Here is an 18800-nt window from a genome sequence, read left to right on the forward strand (position 1 = left end):
TTGTTGTGGGGGATAGTTTTTGATTCTAATGCAGTATTTATTTGAAAAGAAGCTGTATTTCCATCAAAGAAAATTAAAGCAGAAGAAAGGTATAAAAAATTACATGTATTTTGCTTAATAAGCAAAACAAACCAAAACAATCTCCAAACTTTATCTCAGGACAAAATATTGTGATATAAACAGTGTAATTTAAGTCATTGACACATTTTCTACACAAATTTATAAGAGCTTGGAGAAAAGATTGTTTATTCAATCCAAATACTTCTCAAAACCCAATAAATTCAAATGAAATTTAAAACAGAAAATAATTCCAACCACAATTTTCTGAATGAGGTGTTTTCACCTGTAAGTAACCTGTAAAGTTTATATTGAGTTCTTATATCTGGCTAGTATGTCACATGGTATTTGCCATGGTCTGTCATCAAAAGCGATGGTTGTATACAAATGGCCAAGGTATTTTCATTTTATACTAAAACAGTTTTGTGTCAACATCACTGAATAATAAAATTTCAAAAAAATTTTTGCTTGTATAGGAGCTGGATTTTGAAGCTAAGACAAGCTATACCTTGAGGATAGAAGCAGCCAATATGCATGTTGACCCTCGTTTCCTGAGTCTGGGGCCCTTCAGTGATATGACAACTGTGAAGATAATTGTGGAGGATGTTGATGAGCCACCCGTGTTTACCTCACGTCTCTACTCCATGGTGGTGTCCGAAGCAGCAAAGGTTGGCACGATCATCGGAACTGTAGCAGCCCACGATCCTGATGCATCAAATAGTCCTGTCAGGTAACTGCAAGAGTTCTTAATTATTTATTCAACCTTTGCATTGAGGTTGCTCATCTTGTGGTGGGAGGGGCTTTGGTTACACTGGAAGTCATTAATAAGCTTTATTCCCTTGCAGAGGGAGATTCAGATGTTCTACGTGTTTGCATGGTTTAACCTTTATAACCTGAATTACAGAACCTATGGGAAAAAAAAAAAAGTTGAAATATCTCTGAAACAAAGAGAAGATATCATTTTAGAATCCCAAAGGGAAGAAATCACCTCAAAATATCGCTCATATTTATTTATGTAAGCTTAAGAAGAGTCTATTATTGTCTATGGCAAGTTATGTTCTCTTGAATAAACCAGTATCAAAACTCATATCTATAGTATATGTGTATGCTTGAATAATGATTCATAGTCTGTGTGCTCTAGGAATCAGAATGTAATAGGACATAAATTCCTACATGGAAGCATTCATAAAAACTCTTTACATGAGAAAAGTGGACAGGATGAGATGCATCCTGTTCTAGTCCAGATGGTTAAAGGCTTTTCGTTTTTTAAATTTTGCTGCAGCCAAATATCTTCCATTTGAATGGGAAGAGGTATGATCACTGGAAATTCATAAACTGTCCAGGCCCTCTTCCTTTGTTGTCAGTGTCTGAAAAACATGCAAGTCTTCCACAATATAATGTCCAAGATCATTAAGAAACCATAGGAGAACACAAATTCTCAATCTTATGTTTGCCTGTATCTAAGGTCAGAGCTCAAGGGCAAAGACTCGCCACCTTAGCTACACCAGTAATGAGCTCCTTGTTATTTTACTTATGCAGAGCAGTAATATTAATTCTCAAAGGTACATGCAAAGGATCTAGAGAGTAATGGTTATTGTGGCCGCGGAGCAGGCTACAGTTATAACTTAGAAACTCCGTGAATTTAAACGCCTGCAGGGGGAGGAACTCATACACAATCAGAAGTTAGTGCTTAGTTTCATTTGTTTTTATTGGTCACTTAGGGCATACATAGCAAATATCTTTCTGGGTATTTGTTTGGTAATGTTAAGTCTTTCCTTTCATGCATTGAAAATGAACCTGGGAATCAAGTTTATTTTCTAAAGCAGAGATCTTCTGCAAAAGTAAAGCATATGTTTCACTCCTAGAGGTGATGCAAGTGTTCTTTCGTTATATACTTGCAACATAGTCAAAATAGCTGATTCCTATCATGTATAAACAAGTCCTAGATGAATGTTTGGCATGGATTTACTTGTGAAATTTATCTTTGCTGCAGCAGTATTTTCTGGCACTAATGTTAGCATCTGGTGTATAATATCCGGTTACAAGAATCATTTAGAATTAGCTTAAACACAGTTCCAATAATGCAGGCCATGATCAGAATGGTTTTGACTCCTTTGTACACTTAAAGATGAGTTTATTGGCCTTGATCTGGTTAATTTTTACAATTCCAGCGTAAAAAATGATTATATCACCTGCTAACATCTTGAAGATTCCTTCTGCTTCAAGGTTTCTTGGAATTTGAGGGAGAGGAAAAAGAAAAAGTAGTGAGGATTTATCTATGTGCTTGTGAACCTGCTATGTACATGGTCAAAGGTACTGAAAGATAATATCATTTAAAGCTGTTCTACATATGCTCTGATACATCAGAGACAGATTCACCTAAAATTGGAATGTGCTAAAGAGGATTAATGCATAAAACTTTTCATGATCTGTTAAAGGAGTTTAAACTATTAATATAAAAATAAGTATTCCAACTTCCAAACATTGGATTATATTGATACTGATTAAAATCTAGATTTGTAGATTTGTTAGAACTCAGAAAATGTTGAAATTACAAGATCAGACACATAACCTTGACAATACCAAGAACTAGGGAAAATAATTAGTGTTTTGAAAATAAGGGGTTATCTTGTAAGGACCAGAGAACGATTGAAGTTTGAACTAGCTTAAATACAGGATTTAAAACTCCTGCAGCTCAAAGATTTTCAAGTACTATGGCTGTGAGGAATTAAAGGATTAAATATATTTAAAATAATTTTTTTTAGAATTTGAGTATGGATACAATACTTATAAATAAGGGAAACTGCTTGGTTTCTATGCGTAGAATTATTTTTCTCCTTGTTTCATAAGGAGATCATCCAATTTATATAACTTGTTTGCTTTTCTGCCCTCCTTTTCTCTCTCCCTCCTTCTCTCCCTCCTTTACTGGTTTCTTCCTTTTTGTCTTTCTCACCTCTCCATCTCCTCCTTCTCCTTCTCCTCCGTCTCCTTTGACATTTCAAGTTGCATAATGATAGTCTTAATAACTGGGAAATCTAAGGATTTCTAAGGGAAATCTGGCAGGAGATTGAATCTCAGCTGTGAGGCCTGCCAAGATTGACTACATAGCAGAGGTGACAGGTATAGTCTCATGGGGAAACTTGCCAGCCTCAAAGCAGCTGTAGAACACTGCTGACCAAATAAACAACAGTGATGGCAAGAAATAAAGTGAAAAATGGCCTACAGTTAAGACAAAATGAAAGAAGAAAAGAGAAAGTGAAAGAGGCAAAGTGGTAATCCACAAAAACTGCTATTACTGTTGCTGTTACGACTCGTAATTCTCTCTCTCACTGTGACATAGTACAGGTAAACAATTCTAATTATGTAACAAGGCTCTGCACTTAGATTATACAGTTAGGAGGCAAAGATAAAAACAGTAATGCAGAAAAGAAGATGTATATTACAACCTAGAGCAAAAAACCAGTTTCATAAGATTATTGTGTCTAGGAAGTCACATTTTTTAATTGTCTTGCAAAACTCTTTCTTTCCATGTTGTTCAAAGAATTTGTTTTATATTATATCAATAATCTAATATATCATCAGTGTGTCAGTAATTGCAATTATCACACTTGATCCAGTTCAGACATTTTAATTCATCCTGAGTGTAGGGAAGTGATCTGGAGTACATACTCAACCTAATGAGAGTGCAAGAATCTGACTCAATTATAAATCTAATGTCAAAAATACTCCAGTTGTAAATCTGAATCTGCCTAATGAGCTGTCCCTTACTCTCAAGAGGGATATAAGAAAATCACCCAGAGGTGTTTTGACCTTTTCTCATATGCTATTTTCAGTTTTACTAAGGAGCTCCTAAGGAGCTCCCCTTCCTAAAACAAATTGGGAGGTAAAGATGTGTTAAGCCAGAGAGTTCAGGCCATAAGCCTGTGTTTGTTTAATGACAGTAAAGCACTGTGAGCTGACAGGGATGACATGCAATCCCTTGACCCTAGGCTGCATCATCTTTCCTTTTTCCCCTTCCCCTTCAGCTCTGGGTGACTCAGGGACTCTTGTGCTGGTGATAGAAAGCTCTGCACTCAGACTGCCATCCCCATGGGATCAGTGCCCGGCTGGTACAGCCTTGTAGCAAATTCCAACTCACCTTCTCCTTAGCTGGCTCTCAGGAGGATGGTATTTGATTAATTCCTGAGGTTTTTTTACAGCATAGAGGAAGAAAGAAAAGACAGAGGAATACCTATAACCTTGCTTAAGATGACTCTGTGGGAGTGTAGCCCACCGCTGTTAGCACAAGTCACTGTGTAATTCTCTCACGCTTGCAAGTGCCTTTGCCTCTCTCAATGCCCCAGGGAAACTGGACTGAGCAATGCTCAAACTAAAGAAACATTGGAAGAGCTTTCCCTGTAATAAGAAATCAGTGAAATATTTTTCAAGCTGTAAATGAGCATAAATGAAAAGCTTCTTTCATCCTTTACCTAGGTATTCGATAGATCGAAACACAGATCTGGAGAGGTATTTCAATATTGATGCCAACAGTGGAGTCATTACAACTGCCAAATCTTTGGACAGGGAAACTAATGCTGTTCATAATATCACAGTTTTGGCCATGGAAAGTCGTAAGTATCCATAGAAAGATTTTTATCGACAGTTTGTGTGTAAAGCTTCAGGCTTGGTTTTGATGAGCTTCACTTAGAGAAATCCTGGCAGCTGCAAACTGTGGCAGATAAAAATAACATATTGCTTAATGCAAAAGAAATCTAAATGATAAAAATATAAAAATACAACAGTTTAGGTGTTTGCTCTTTCATTTGCTTCACACCTTGTGTATTCTTTCATGTTCTGAAAGACAAATACAAAGGAAGATGAAATATGTTAAGTCAGCAGTCTCACACTAAATGTCATTACAGGAAAGGTGATATGGAAGACAGGGGAGAGTGGTTACCCCATCTCAGTGAGGGCACTCAGAGTTGATTGCTGTTGGTCAACCACAGCATTTTTAGAAGGTATAAAGAAAAGGGGATGTGAATGTTAATGTGTTTTCATTTTCCTGACTCTAGGATACCACTGTAGAAGTTATTTTGTATTTGGTATCTTAAAAAGTGTTAAAAAATGTAATTCTTCAAATCGATACAAGAATTCTCCTAATGCAGGTTCAAACATAAAGTCATTCTGCTTTGAATACATTTTGTAAAGTGCTTTTATATTTGAAGAATTTATATCTTCAAATTTGATCTTTATTACTATTCTGTTGGGCTGTGATAATAAAAAGTTATCAGTTTTCTGGCTTGCTACTGTAAAAATCATCACTTCTTGATTTCAGTGAGCTTAATTTAACATTCAACCTGAAATTTAAGATTTATCATTTAGTGTCTCTATGAATCTATGTTCTATTATCATGAGCATTATTTTGGTCTAAAAACACAAAAGAGAAACCAAAATTTTCCTGGGTGGTAGCAAAACTGATGAGGTAGACAAGGGGCATACCAGAAACAAAGGAGAGTCTAGGAGCACAAATAAAAACTTGTACTGCTTTAATTTATAGTTATGTCTGCTTGGTTTTCAATAAGCTTAGTTCAGCAGAGGAAAAATTTGGTGTCAAAAAGGCTTGCTTCTGTGGTATTTCACTTGTGATATAAAAAGCAGCCAAAAAAACCACACCTTATGATTAACATTTGGATGCTTAAAATATTTATTAAAATGTGGCTGAAATACATTCTAAAAAAATAAATACATGTTTTCTCTTCTCTTACACATAGCTGAGAAAATTCTGGTTTTGAATTCTCAATAGACTGATCCATCTAAAGTTCAGCAAAAAAAAAAAAAGTTTAACCTATAATAATCATGCTATTCTCACTACGAATAGTGATGTTCTGACTAGCTTGGTGATGATTTTACATAATCTTGCTTTTATCCTTCCATGTGATTTGATTCAATGCTGTGATTAGTGAGTAAGATTTCCAGTTTATTCTGAGAGTAAAATCTTAGATTAATTGAAGCAGCTGGAGTACATAAATGTTGGTCCAGAAGATCAAGAAAAGAGCTTCCTTTGTATTTGAGGGAGAGCTTATAATTGATTTGAGGGAGGGATTATAATATGATGCATATCCAAAAGAAGAATGCAAATAAAAAAGATAATGACCTTCAGAATAACTTGCAAGGATCTCCTCTTAATTGTTTTATTGGACTTTTTCCTGTAGAGAATCCAGCACAGATTGGGAGAGGCTATGTAGCCATCACAATTCTTGACATCAATGACAATGCCCCTGAGTTTGCCATGGAGTATGAGACAACTGTCTGTGAAAATGCTCAGCCTGGTCAGGTATGTCTTGATAGGTTTTATGTTTATTTTTACCAGGTAATCAGCCATTCCTTATGAAAGCTTTCCAGCTTTAAGAAAAATCCTCTTACAACAGTAAGAATGAGGCTCTGATGAACAGTACAATCAAACAGTAGGAAAGATCCAAGTATAAAAATATTGGATGGAAGTTTTGTTAAAATCTCTGGCTTTCTTACTTGTATAACTGATACATTTTACTTAAATCACCTAATTTTGAATAATACTGAGAACACATACTTTCTCCTTATTTTTGTGGGAAGTGGGAAGCAGTAACACAAAGGTCATTTCTGAGACTAAATGCCCACCATTCTGAAAATGTGTACACACTTTTAATCCCCCTAGGAAGTATGGACCTTAAGGATATAGTTTCACAATGGGAATATATTCCTCTTTTTTACTCCTATATTTTAAACTACACAAATATCTTCCAAGTAGTCCTAGACTTAACTAAATCTATCGTTTGTTGTTTGTCTTTGGTGTCCCTCAGATTTGGCTCTTTCCTCTCTGCTTTGGAAGACCTCACAAAATACATGTACTTTCTCAGTCTCTCCTCCCACTGCCCAAGACTTGTAGATGTTGCCCCTGCATAGATCCTGCATATTTCCAGGAAGACTTTGTGCTTTTGTGCCTTCTCCCAGTGCATTGTCCTTCCCGTGGTACATGTTTATTGCAGATTTCAAAATCACCTCATAATTTAAATTCTGAAAAAAACCCACTAAGATAGCTTGTGTTCATGAGAAACACAGACTATGCATGCTTTTATTGTTGTACATTTCTGTTTTCCCTGTGCTCTGATCAGAACTGGACCAGAGAACTGGAGTTTCCAATTTTTGTGGATTTTAAGCTGTGGTGACAATTTCTTTAGAGGTTGATTTTGAAAGAATTTTAGACAATGAAGTAAAAAACTATTAGTAATGAAATTTGAGAAAACAATAATAATATAATACGCCTTTCTGTTTTCCATTATATTTTTATTAAAAAGTACATGAATTTGAATGTTCAAAACCATCATGGTTTCCTTGTGAAGGTTTACAGCATGGATTGCAGCCACCACTATCACCAGTACTGACAACTACACTAAGAGCCATGCAGAAGGCACACTTCTTCCACTGCTATGTAGTTTATTACTCCAAGCTCTGGCAAATGACAGGAGCTAACTTTCTCCCAGAGCCTGCAGGGCAATGCTTTGGCCAATAAATTTGGTACAAGTAAAGAGTTGAGTCTTGAGTCACACATTAACAGTCTCTACATGCTTAGGAGATAAGAAAACCAAAATTCAAAATTATTAGAACTCGAAAGAGGGTTGATATTTTGGTAGGAAACAGAGGGGTTATGTAATGTACACGTACATATGCTTCAATGAAACCCTGATGTATCTCAAAACAGGTGATCCAAAAAATTAGTGCAATTGATAAGGATGACCCACCAAATGGCCATCAGTTCTACTTCAGTTTAACAGCAGAGGCAGCAAATAACCACAATTTTACATTGCAGGACAACAAAGGTAAGAAAACTTTGATTTGGTAAATATTCATCAATAGCCCCTTCCATTTTCAATGCAGCATGCTTATTATGACCTACATAAACTTCTGTTCTGGTAAGGACTACAATCAGCCTGCCAAAGAATTTTATCTGTAGACTATTTGTCAAAGGAATTAAGCTGTTTCTTGAATCATTTAAAGCCTTGAGCCAAGCAGAGCAGTATCAAATCTTTAAATCTTTACTTTTTTTTTCCCTCATCACTTACTCTTCACATTTTTGCATGTATTTATAGGTTTTTATCTAAATGATATTTTACCTTGAGGCAGTGTCTGAAAAATGTCCAGGAATTCATGTCTTATTAATATAACTCAGGGCATAAAAAATGAGTGTACGATAGACGGAGATGTTTTGTGATTTATGGGGTTTTTGTTTGGTTTTTAGAAAAACACATCTTTTCAGTAACTAAGTATATCCCCTTTTGAAGAATGCTTTTGATAATGAAAGCTGCCTAGAATATTTGCACAGACTTCTCATGACTGTTTCCTCAAAGACTCCCACTGACATCCCATTTCTGTTAGTTAAAATATCTGAGAACACACTCTAATTACTGCCCTCATTAGTTGCACTGCACAGTACAGCAGCTGGGCACGTGTCAGGCAGTTTAGCTATTAGCTGTAGCAAACAGAACTAAATAGACAGGGTATTGCTCTTGCACTGCTCTTTTATGGATCAGTACTTAGCCAGAGCTACAAAGTCATCCTATTAGTAAAACAAGAAAAACAAACATATGGACACTGAAGGACACAGTTTGTACAGGCAGACTTTGAATAATATTCAGTAAGTATAGTGTGCGACCTAATAAAGTTCTCTCATGCAGGTCTTCCGTGCCTTACCTTACATGTAGTTAATGAAATGCTTAATTTTCTTCATATGAACAGCTTGCAGTTTAAAACTGAAGACTCTAATAGTAATACGATCAAAATAATAAAAGTGCATTAGAGTAGGACTCTTCAGAAGTCTGACACCATGAAAACTGCAAAGTAGTTAATGAAAAGAGACCCTCTTCCAGAGAACTTTTAATAAAAGTAATACTAGACTTTTATAATGCCTGTAAAATCAATGGAGGTACAAGACAGAGCAGCAGATGCCTCATTCAACATTAGTTATTTATTATGCATCTCTCATGTGATGTTATATAGAGAGGTGTTTGCATATTTTGCCTGATAGATCACAATAAGTGACACAATAAGATAACTTTACTGACTACCAGTATGTCTGTGTATGAATAGATTGGTAAGTAGATAGATAAACCAACTGAATGAACATTTCTATACATGCTGGGAGATGTAACTCCCTACCTCTCAGGAGCTCCCAATCTGTGCTGTACACAGTGAGTTTTGCACATATCTTCTTGAATATGTGGGCTTTTTAATCACACAACTCAGACCACTGTCAATCTATACGTTTCAGACTGATTGTAATAGCCATCTTGAATCTCAGAAGAGTTTGCGAACAACAGCATTTCTTTGTTGCATGCACAATTACCTTGTTTGTGCATGGATGGGAATTTTTTTTGCATTCAAAAAATATTTCATTGATCTTCAGAACCTATTCTCCTATTAATATGGTCATTGCTTCCATTAATATGATATCTATAGCTGTAAATTGTTGAAATAGATGCTTCAAAATTAACTGGAAACATGTATTTAGCTACCTAATCTGATCACTGAAGGGTATTTTTTTTCTTTTTACAATTATCTCATCTGCAGCTATCTATACAGGTTGTTAAAATGTGAGCTTAGCTAAAAACAGACAGACTCTGCTTTTCTGAAATATTCTTTTGTTGAAAATAAAAATCTTCTTATTTAGTTGTGTGTGATATCTCAGTTGATCTTACCTCTCAGTTGATCTTACCAGGTTCAAAAGTATATGACTGGGAAACGTAAACTTGTTGAAATAAAATCAATGTTTTTATAAAAGCTATAGTGTTTATGAGCTTGTGTTTCAGAAAAGTCACATATTTTATAATTTGTCTTTTTATTCCTTTATCTAGATAATACTGCGACAGTATTAACCAAAAGAAATGGGTTTCGAAGACAGGAACAGTCTGTTTTCTACTTGCCAATATTCATAGTGGACAGTGGATCACCTTCACTTAGTAGCACTAATACTCTCACCATCAGGGTCTGTGATTGTGATGCAGATGGTATTGCTCAGACATGCAATGCAGAAGCATATATCTTGCCTGCAGGACTTAGCACTGGAGCCCTGATAGCAATATTGGCTTGTGTCTTGACACTGCTAGGTATGTCTTCTTTCTGTTACCCTTATTTTCCATTCAATGCATTGTGGCAAAAGATACATGCACGTAAGGTTCAACATTCCCCCTGCCCTGATTTCTGTGAATAGGCACAGACAGTATTCAAGAAAGAGCGGCATTTTGTATCATTATTACAAAAACCCCTTTAGACTGGGATTCAATTTAGATACTTTGTTTCTATATCAAGCTCCCTCCAGACTCATATAAGAAAGTACAGTAAAAGAAAAAAGTTTGACATGCATCAAATGCAATATTTAAGAGATAGACAATGCAGTTTATGGAAGCATTTGGTTTAGCATACTCACCACATAGCCAGTATCAGTGTGTCCCTTTTCCACAGGCATAACTGGTTTAAATCACTGATTTGCATAGAACAAAAGATATTCAGAAAATACAACAGATGCAATTTACTCATGAGAATCATAATTAATTGACATCATTTGCAGAGTGATCTTTTGTTACTTCTGCAAATGGTAGCACAGCTGGATTTTATGTTGAGCAGTGAAACTGCAACTAGATAAAAGGCAGTGGAAAAGAGTGGAGTGGTGCCAACATCCTGGTTTGCCTAGCATTTCTCATGTAATACCTAGTCATTAAACAGTAAATGGGAGAATAAAAGGTCAAATCAAGAAATAAAGATGAAGGATAAAGTGAGCAAAAGTGAAGTTTTGGGTTTTGTCTGAAAATTCTTATGTTAACAGGGTACCCGGTTCAGCACAAAAGAATTTACTCAGTGTTGCTATCAATTAAGAGATTTTTCTATTCCCTGTCTGTACATACCAGTCTAAGGAAAGGGAGAAGACCACAGTCTTCTTATGTTGGTATAATCCCAGTGGTGTTTTATCTGCCACTGTTATCAAAGTAATTTGCATAGGTCAAATTAAGAGACTTGTGTCCAAACTTCTGTCCATGGCAGTATTTCCACCACGTACAGATATGTCTTCTTTCACACTCTGATTCATGTCACTGGAAACCATTAGAAGGAAATGTTCCTTCTGCTAAAATATTTCTAAAGGACTCCAAAACGAAAAACCTGTTGCACACTTTTTTTACAGAGTAATAAAAATCACTACCTCTGTAACCAACTTAGTCAGTAGCTATATATACATATATAGGAGGTGGCATTTCTAAAGTTTTCCATCTATGTGACATAAAAAAATCTAACACCATAAGACTTTATTCTCACTCAACACATGGTTAGGCCTAGGTTTAAGAAATGGAAGGGAATTTTTGCCAGAAGTTTTAATGAACATTTTTAAATACCATTTTTCTAGCATTTCTAGCCAATATGTGTATACAAATGAACTTTATTTGGACATGAAGCTAAATGTTAGAGTTCAAAAAGATATAAAAATATTCTCTTATATCAACTGGCATTAGTATCAGTGAAAAAACACCCGCTTTAAAGTTTAATTCCAATATACTTAGGAATAAAATTCCTGTAACCATAGCAATTCATTTGATCCCAAAAGGAAATCTCACCCTTTTTGTTATACATGAAAAGCTAGTTTCTGAAGATTACATAGGAAACTGCAGTAGGTACCATGCAGCTTGGTCTGGTCATAAACTTTTCTTAAATAGAAGCAGTAGGATTTCAAGAAGACCATTGAGTGGAGACAAAGCATGTAGGCACAAAATAACTTGCTCATTCTATTTGGTACACCAGGTATCAAATACAACCAATAAACCAACAAATAAGCTTTCATTCCACTTATTTCTAAAGCATTCTGAACAGGGGTTTGGTAAAAAAAATCTTGCATATTACCACCACTGATTTTATTTGTCAAAGACTGGTTTTCCAAAGTCATCTGTCAGAAGGCATCAACATTGTTTATACAAAAAGACATTTGTACGTGCCACCATCACTTGCAGTCTAAACTGTTCCTTTTGAGTACAATTGAAAGCTGCAGGAACAGGTTAGGTTGTGTTTGTATGATAACCCTGGCTTTGAGTACTGCATTTGGGTACTGTATCTCGTTTTAGTCTCAGCTGCATGCCAGTGTCCACAAGGAAGAGGTACCTAAGCATTCCTGATGCCCAGTGAAAACCAGCTGCTTGTCTGGTCCCAGAGACTTTCTTCTTCTCTCATTTCCTCCTAGAATATGTTTTCTGGGACCAGCTGCATGGTGGTATTGCTAGGAATTTACTTTTTCCCTTTTGTCCTTTGCATTCATTCCCGAGAAAAATGCTGGAAGATCTACTAGTATAGCATAAAAAACAGGCTTCAGCTGTTGGCAAATAGTTCCAGGAGAGGAACAATGGATGCACATTTTTGTGTAAGGCTTTATCAAAAAAGAGGATAAAAAACAGTCTACTGGATCAATATCTTTTCCTAACCCAAGATTAACACGCAGTAGAAATCCAGTCACATTAATCAATGTCATCTTAATGCGGGTGCCAGTTGTAATGCAGAGAAAGCATGAAATTTGCATAGATGGAATGAATACATGCATTCTGGCACCAGGGTCCTGAATTCTCAACCAGGTCTTACTTTCTTAAAGTTAGTATGATATACTTTTTGATCTTGCCCCATACATCCCCATGACAGATACAAAACCATTTGTCTTTACCGAGACCTGGATTGTCTCAGTGGGATTTCTTAGTGTTACTACTTTTACTTAAGCAAGCAAGCAATCAATTTTAGATAAGCCCAATGTTTTCATTGACTCTAAGAAGGAAGAACGTTATTAAATTGCACTCTTTTTATGATAGTTGCATATAATAAAGTATAGACTATTTTTTTCAAATTAAAAGTGAAAAAACATTTTAAAAGTGAAAAACATTTAAAAATAAAATCTCTATCTTCATACTGACTGATAGAGTTTAAATTATAAATTTTATTTCACAAGAAAATTCCAGTACTTTTTTAATTACTCAAAACAGCTTTCCAATTATGCAGTAAGGCTAAGTTTTACAGAAAGAAAAAAAAAATCTAAAAAATCATAAAAAGCATACAAAAAGGTAGTTTGATTAGTTGGATTGCATATAATTTTGAGGAAAGCAAGTAGAATTTTTTTTAACTTTTCTGAAAATTATATGGCAATTTAATTCAAGACAATTTGTTTTTCAGTTAGCATCTTCCAGAAACAGTAATTCCCTCATAACGACTGTTTAGCATAAAACATTTACATAAAATCACATAAACAGAATATTCACCTGTAGATAACCTAATCACATTTGAGAGGTTAAGTATTTTCTTTGTCAGGAAAGCTATATTGTCACAATACTTTTTCATTTTTGTTGTCTTTCACACTTCTGAATCTAATCTATTAGTGTCACCTATTTTCTTAGGAAGACCAAAGAAAGCTTCCTATTGGTGTGGCACTAGAGTTTACAAGGATAATACAGTAATAAAACTTGAAAATTCAGCTTTGAAATTTTTTTTTTTCAGTTGAAAGACATCAAATTTGTTATCATTGTCCAAATATCCAAATTAAATCAGAACACATAACTCTGATTTGTAAACAAGAAGCAGTTCTAGTCATAAGAATACTATTCTCTTAAAAGGTGCAACATGTACAGAATGTGACTATGTCATATGTGTAGGGTTTGGCCTTGCAGTTTTAAAAGTGATAAATGTGTAATTGGGGAAAACATTTAACTAGGGGTACCCAAAGCAACGCTTCCAGAAAATGGTTGAATATGAAATGCAGCAGCTATTTTCTGAAAGTAAGGGAGCTGATTAGGGTCACTCAGTGTGGGCTTTTAAAGGTCACAGTCACTTTGCAAATATCAGTCCAAACTGATTAAACAACAGATATAGGTGAAGTTTGTTAAGTGGGAATTAAATTCCAGTTTCCTGAGTCTTGGCCTCTGTAATCTCCAAACCTTACCTGACTGTACTGGCAACTGCAAGGTACAACTAAATAAGTTATTAGTGTGCTGCTGAGATGGCTGGGGATCTCCAATCATCAGCTTTATGAATCATGACACACCGAAGGCATAAACCAGTGTGCAGATCTGCTCGCAGCTGATGTGGCTTATTGCTATAGTAAATTCCTGGCTTAGGGGTGTAGTGTATACAAATCATGGTAATGCTTGTGATTTAGCTCTGTGCCTCTCTGTATAGCTCTGCATGTAGCCTTCTCCCTCAGGGCCTCTCACGACTTTTATGGCTCCCTTACGCTTATGCTGCAGTTGCCTTGAGTACAAAAGGAAAAATTAATACTAAACCAGAGAAATACTTTTGGGTGAACTAAGCCTGACTTATTACCAGATCATACCAAAATGGAAATTTCATGGTAATTCCAGAAAGCACACTGAGAAGTGGCAAAGCAAAAATCCACTCTTGCATTCAAAGATGTTTGTTTAAAGACTGATTTGGGTGTACTGAAAGTACAACATTAAATGTATACTAGACACGAGGATAAAACTGTGTACTACCACAGCTATTATAAAGAAAAACAGGTTTTTTGCTTGGTTACTGTACTTATTAAAGGAAATCAATATTTCTAAAATTTAGGTAAATCAGAAGAATTAAAAGGTTAGTTTAAATCAGTCTTTTTAAATTCTGGTTATTAAGACTTTATAATTAGCAGCTTAAAATATCGATTGATTTGTTCATTTGTTACATCACATATGAAATCAGTATTGTCATTTTGTCTCCTTAGTATGAGTTGGATGTATCTGTATGGAGCCAATCTAGTGCCCTCATTTATGCCTAAAGGTTTTCCACTGTATTATTTCTTTTCTAACAATCATTAAATTAGGTTTTTAGAAGTTCAAACAGTCCCTAATTACTGACTTAACGTCTTCTTTTGTCATAAATGTAGGAAATAAAAGCCCACCATTACTTAATGAGAAATGAAAAAACTTTGAAACCGTTTGCATTTGATTTAAATAGCAGTGAAAATTATTTAGGGCTTGTATTCATTTCTGCTGCTCCTGCAATGCAGTTAAAGCTTTGTTCATTTAGAGGTTAAACTTTATTGTTCATGGCTGCTGGAAAGGCTAGAAATTAATAATCTTATAAAGTTATCTAAATGCTAAAATATTTAACCTTTAGAAAGACTCCATATTTTTCTTGGCTTCAAGCAAGTGTGAGAGATAGAAGGAACACTATATAAAACATTCACTGTATCTTGATTTTTATTGTACCTTTAGGCAGACCTTCCTACTAAGTTTCTTATTTTACACTTATTAGCATGTCTTTAACTTTCAACATGAAGTATGCTAAGAGGGACAGTAGAGTAAAAATACATTTATTGAGTAAAGTAAATGATTAGCTGCTTACTTATATGACAAAAAATATGCGGCAGTAAATGTTAAAAACAGTAATTAAGCAGTTATGTCAATAGAAATCTTGTTTGAAATATCTATTTGTACTGTCAGCAAGGTAATTTCACCTTAAAATATCTTTTACAATAAGGGAAAACATTAAGAGTGGAGTGCAATTGTATGACAATTTTATGTTCTCTGCCGTATAATTTACAGCATATTATACAAATATCAGAATGTTTTGAAATTTCACAAATGTCACTTTAAAGGTCAATATTTCATATTATTAAACTGCTTATGTAAATATTGTTCAAAGCAAAATGCCCCAAACTAGTGGCTTCTGAACTCAATACAAAAAGGATGAATCAGGTAGATGCCAGGGGCAAAAAACATGAAAGGGTGATGTTGATTATGTAGTAATAGAGTCATGAGACATCTATTAGTAGATGGATTATTGGATATGTGCTTGGTAGCTACTGAGAAAAGAGGAAAGAATGGTTGCCTAATATATTTGTCAAAAATTTTAGAGGGAAAAAAAAACGTAATTGCAGCTTTATTTTTAGACATGTGTGGTTCCAAAGAGAAATAAAAATAGTGCAGAAAGGCATCTCTGGCTTTAGCCAATTCCAAATAATACCATAACATCTGTAGATATGTACAGCATTCTTGCATGTACAATTTACTGGTTTATTCTAGCCAAATGATCCTAATATTAAGTAATTCCTCATAATGACTAGATTGATACTGATTTTAAGATTACTCCATGAAAAGGCTTTCAAGAATGGTAGTCTCACATCATGCAGTTTGTGGAGACCACTTTTGAGACTACCTAGGGAACCTCAAGCTTAATTTTATCTCTATCACCTTTTAGCCGTTGCTTTTCCATATGTTTCTACAGCATTTAATTTGCATTGTAAGTAAAGATTGAAAATGTTTTCAATGCATATAATCACATAATCTTAACATTAAAAATAATCATAAAATCAGAAGAGATTAATTAAATGTGGAATGACACTTTTCAACGTACTGTAATTTTTTTCAATCATAGTGATGCCTGTGATTTCCTAGGAGTGTCATTAACTCAGCAAATGTTATCCAGATGCTACAGTATAGTATTAATTATTTCCTAGGAGGATGATTAACGCTCCATCATGTCCCACAGATGGATGCAATATTCACAGTATTGGTTCCATATTTTGCATGTTTCCAGTGATGTTTCTCAACCAAAACTGTATTAGAACAGGAGGAAACTTGAGCTAGTTTCTTTCAGTGCTTTTGGTTGCCACTGCAGTTTAGTATTAGCTTTCAAGCTGAAAGAAACTTTAGGGTTAAAAGTAAATAACCAATTACATTTCTAGTACTGGTTCATCCAGTAAACTGTAGCCGTAGCAGTTTGCCTTAGATGTAAAGCGTAAATCTCAAGTGCAGTACTTTGCACTTTTCAGGAAAGAGAGATCTTTTGTAGAGGAGGCTTTATTCCATTAACTAAGACAGTCTTATTTTATATATTGCTTAAAAATTTGATGTTCTCCAATATAGAATTTTTAAACTTTATTTTTATTCAGCAGATATTGATCATACATTTTAATGCTGTCACTTTCCAAACCATGATTTTTAAATTCTATTCTATCAATTTATGAATGTGCTTTTATCACTTGGGCATTTAAGAGTTCAAGAAAAGTTTTTTAGTTTTTTGTTTAATTATTATAATTTCTTGGCAGTGAGATTTTTCATAGTCAGACTAGACCAGTATTGAAATTTATGTTTAGCAGACAATATAGCATATTAGAATTAGAGATGAAGACGTTAATCCTGAATGATTTGGGAAATAGATTCTTTAGGGTCTAAAAAGCTTACGGTTTAAAAGTTATTTCATAATCTGCTAGGTTTCACATCTAACTGCCCAAATTTCTTGCATCCAACTGTATAAATTCCTTGGGTCTTTGTCATATAAATTAAAGGGTACTTCCAACATTAGGAAAAAGATGAGAAAACTTTGGCACTGCTAAAACTCTAGCTTTTCTTTGTTCCAGTTCTTGTCTTGCTGATTGTCACCATGAGGCGACGGAAAAAAGAACCCCTCATTTTTGATGAAGAAAGAGATATTAGAGAAAACATTGTCAGGTATGATGATGAGGGTGGTGGAGAAGAAGACACAGAGGCTTTTGACATGGCTGCCTTGAGGAACCTCAACATCATGCGAGACACCAAGACCAGAAGGGACGTGACACCTGAGATTCAGTTCTTGAGCAGACCGACTTTTAAAAGTATCCCAGATAATGTCATTTTTAGGGAATTTATCTGGGAAAGACTAAAAGAAGCTGACGTGGACCCCTGCGCGCCGCCCTACGACTCCCTGCAGACGTACGCATTTGAGGGGAACGGCTCGGTGGCGGAGTCGCTCAGTTCTTTAGATTCCATCAGCTCAAACTCTGACCAGAACTACGATTACCTCAGTGACTGGGGCCCCCGTTTTAAAAGGCTTGCAGATATGTATGGGACTGGACCAGAATGCTTATACTCCTAGCCTTGGAACCTTTCTCTGAAAAATGCACTGAAGAATAATAAAACAGAAAACTCAACCTAACAGACTGAAGAAAGTTGTAAATATTTTCCCATTTTTAAAATTTTAGGTTGTTGGTTTTTTTTGTTTTGTTTTGTTTTTGCCTTGATGGAACATATCTTCATTAGACTTGTCCTAGTGACTGGACTGACCACACAGAATAAGAGCATTTGGTGGCATTTTTGATAAAATGAAATGCTCAGCCACGTTCAAATAGATAGCAACCCTCAAATACCTGCAGAGGAGCCTCACTTTCAAGAGTATGTTATACAGTCACCTGATTGAGCTGGTGGTCCTCTGTAGATGCCTTCACAGTATTACTATATTGAGAATACAGTCTCTGTTTTAAGAAGAAATAAATTTTCAAATATATAACTCAATACAGTATTACAGTACATTTTATTTACACACACAAGGGTTTTTTAGCAAATTTTCTTTACTTTGTGCATACAGCGTACTAGAACAAAAGTAGAAGGACTGATGAAAACAAGCAAAAGCCCAGGAAAATTTTTTTGTGTTTCTCCCTGTTTGTTCTCAGAGCTATTTAATTAGAAATCTCTGTAATTTTCTGGGTAATTTTTGAGAAATTATTGTTTGTACTAAGAAATTCCACAGAGCGTCATCAACTCACAAAGTGGCTTAAAATTCTCATAAAATGATAAATATGGAGGTGTAGTCTTATGGATTAAAAGTTTTGTGATGCCCATGCAGGTATAGAAGAGGTGCTGCTATCTATTTGCTATTTTTTATTCTCTCTTCTGATTTGTACAGGAGAATTTGTCCTTTTTTATTATTGTTTGACATAAAGTGTTATATTTATTTTGGAACTC

The 18800-nt window shown here is 35.0% G+C and overlaps 1 protein-coding gene across 1 annotated transcript in view; it reads left to right on the forward strand.

Moving 5' to 3' along the window:
- The window catches only part of CDH7 (cadherin 7), a gene marked incomplete at both ends in the record, with an annotated part of 71235 nt that extends 53301 nt beyond the window's left edge, over window positions 1-17934 (forward strand). Inside the window, 6 exons of the mRNA XM_084202594.1 lie at window positions 534-787; window positions 4531-4667; window positions 6249-6370; window positions 7775-7892; window positions 9924-10175; window positions 17441-17934. Coding sequence (XP_084058720.1) covers window positions 534-787; window positions 4531-4667; window positions 6249-6370; window positions 7775-7892; window positions 9924-10175; window positions 17441-17934 — 1377 coding nt within the window. The remainder of the gene's footprint in view (window positions 1-533; window positions 788-4530; window positions 4668-6248; window positions 6371-7774; window positions 7893-9923; window positions 10176-17440) is intronic.
- Between the last annotated feature and the right edge of the window lie 866 nt (window positions 17935-18800).

Source organism: Fringilla coelebs (assembly GCF_963513975.1).
Source record: "Fringilla coelebs genome assembly, chromosome: 1".
Classification (NCBI taxonomy): Eukaryota; Metazoa; Chordata; class Aves; order Passeriformes; family Fringillidae; genus Fringilla; species Fringilla coelebs.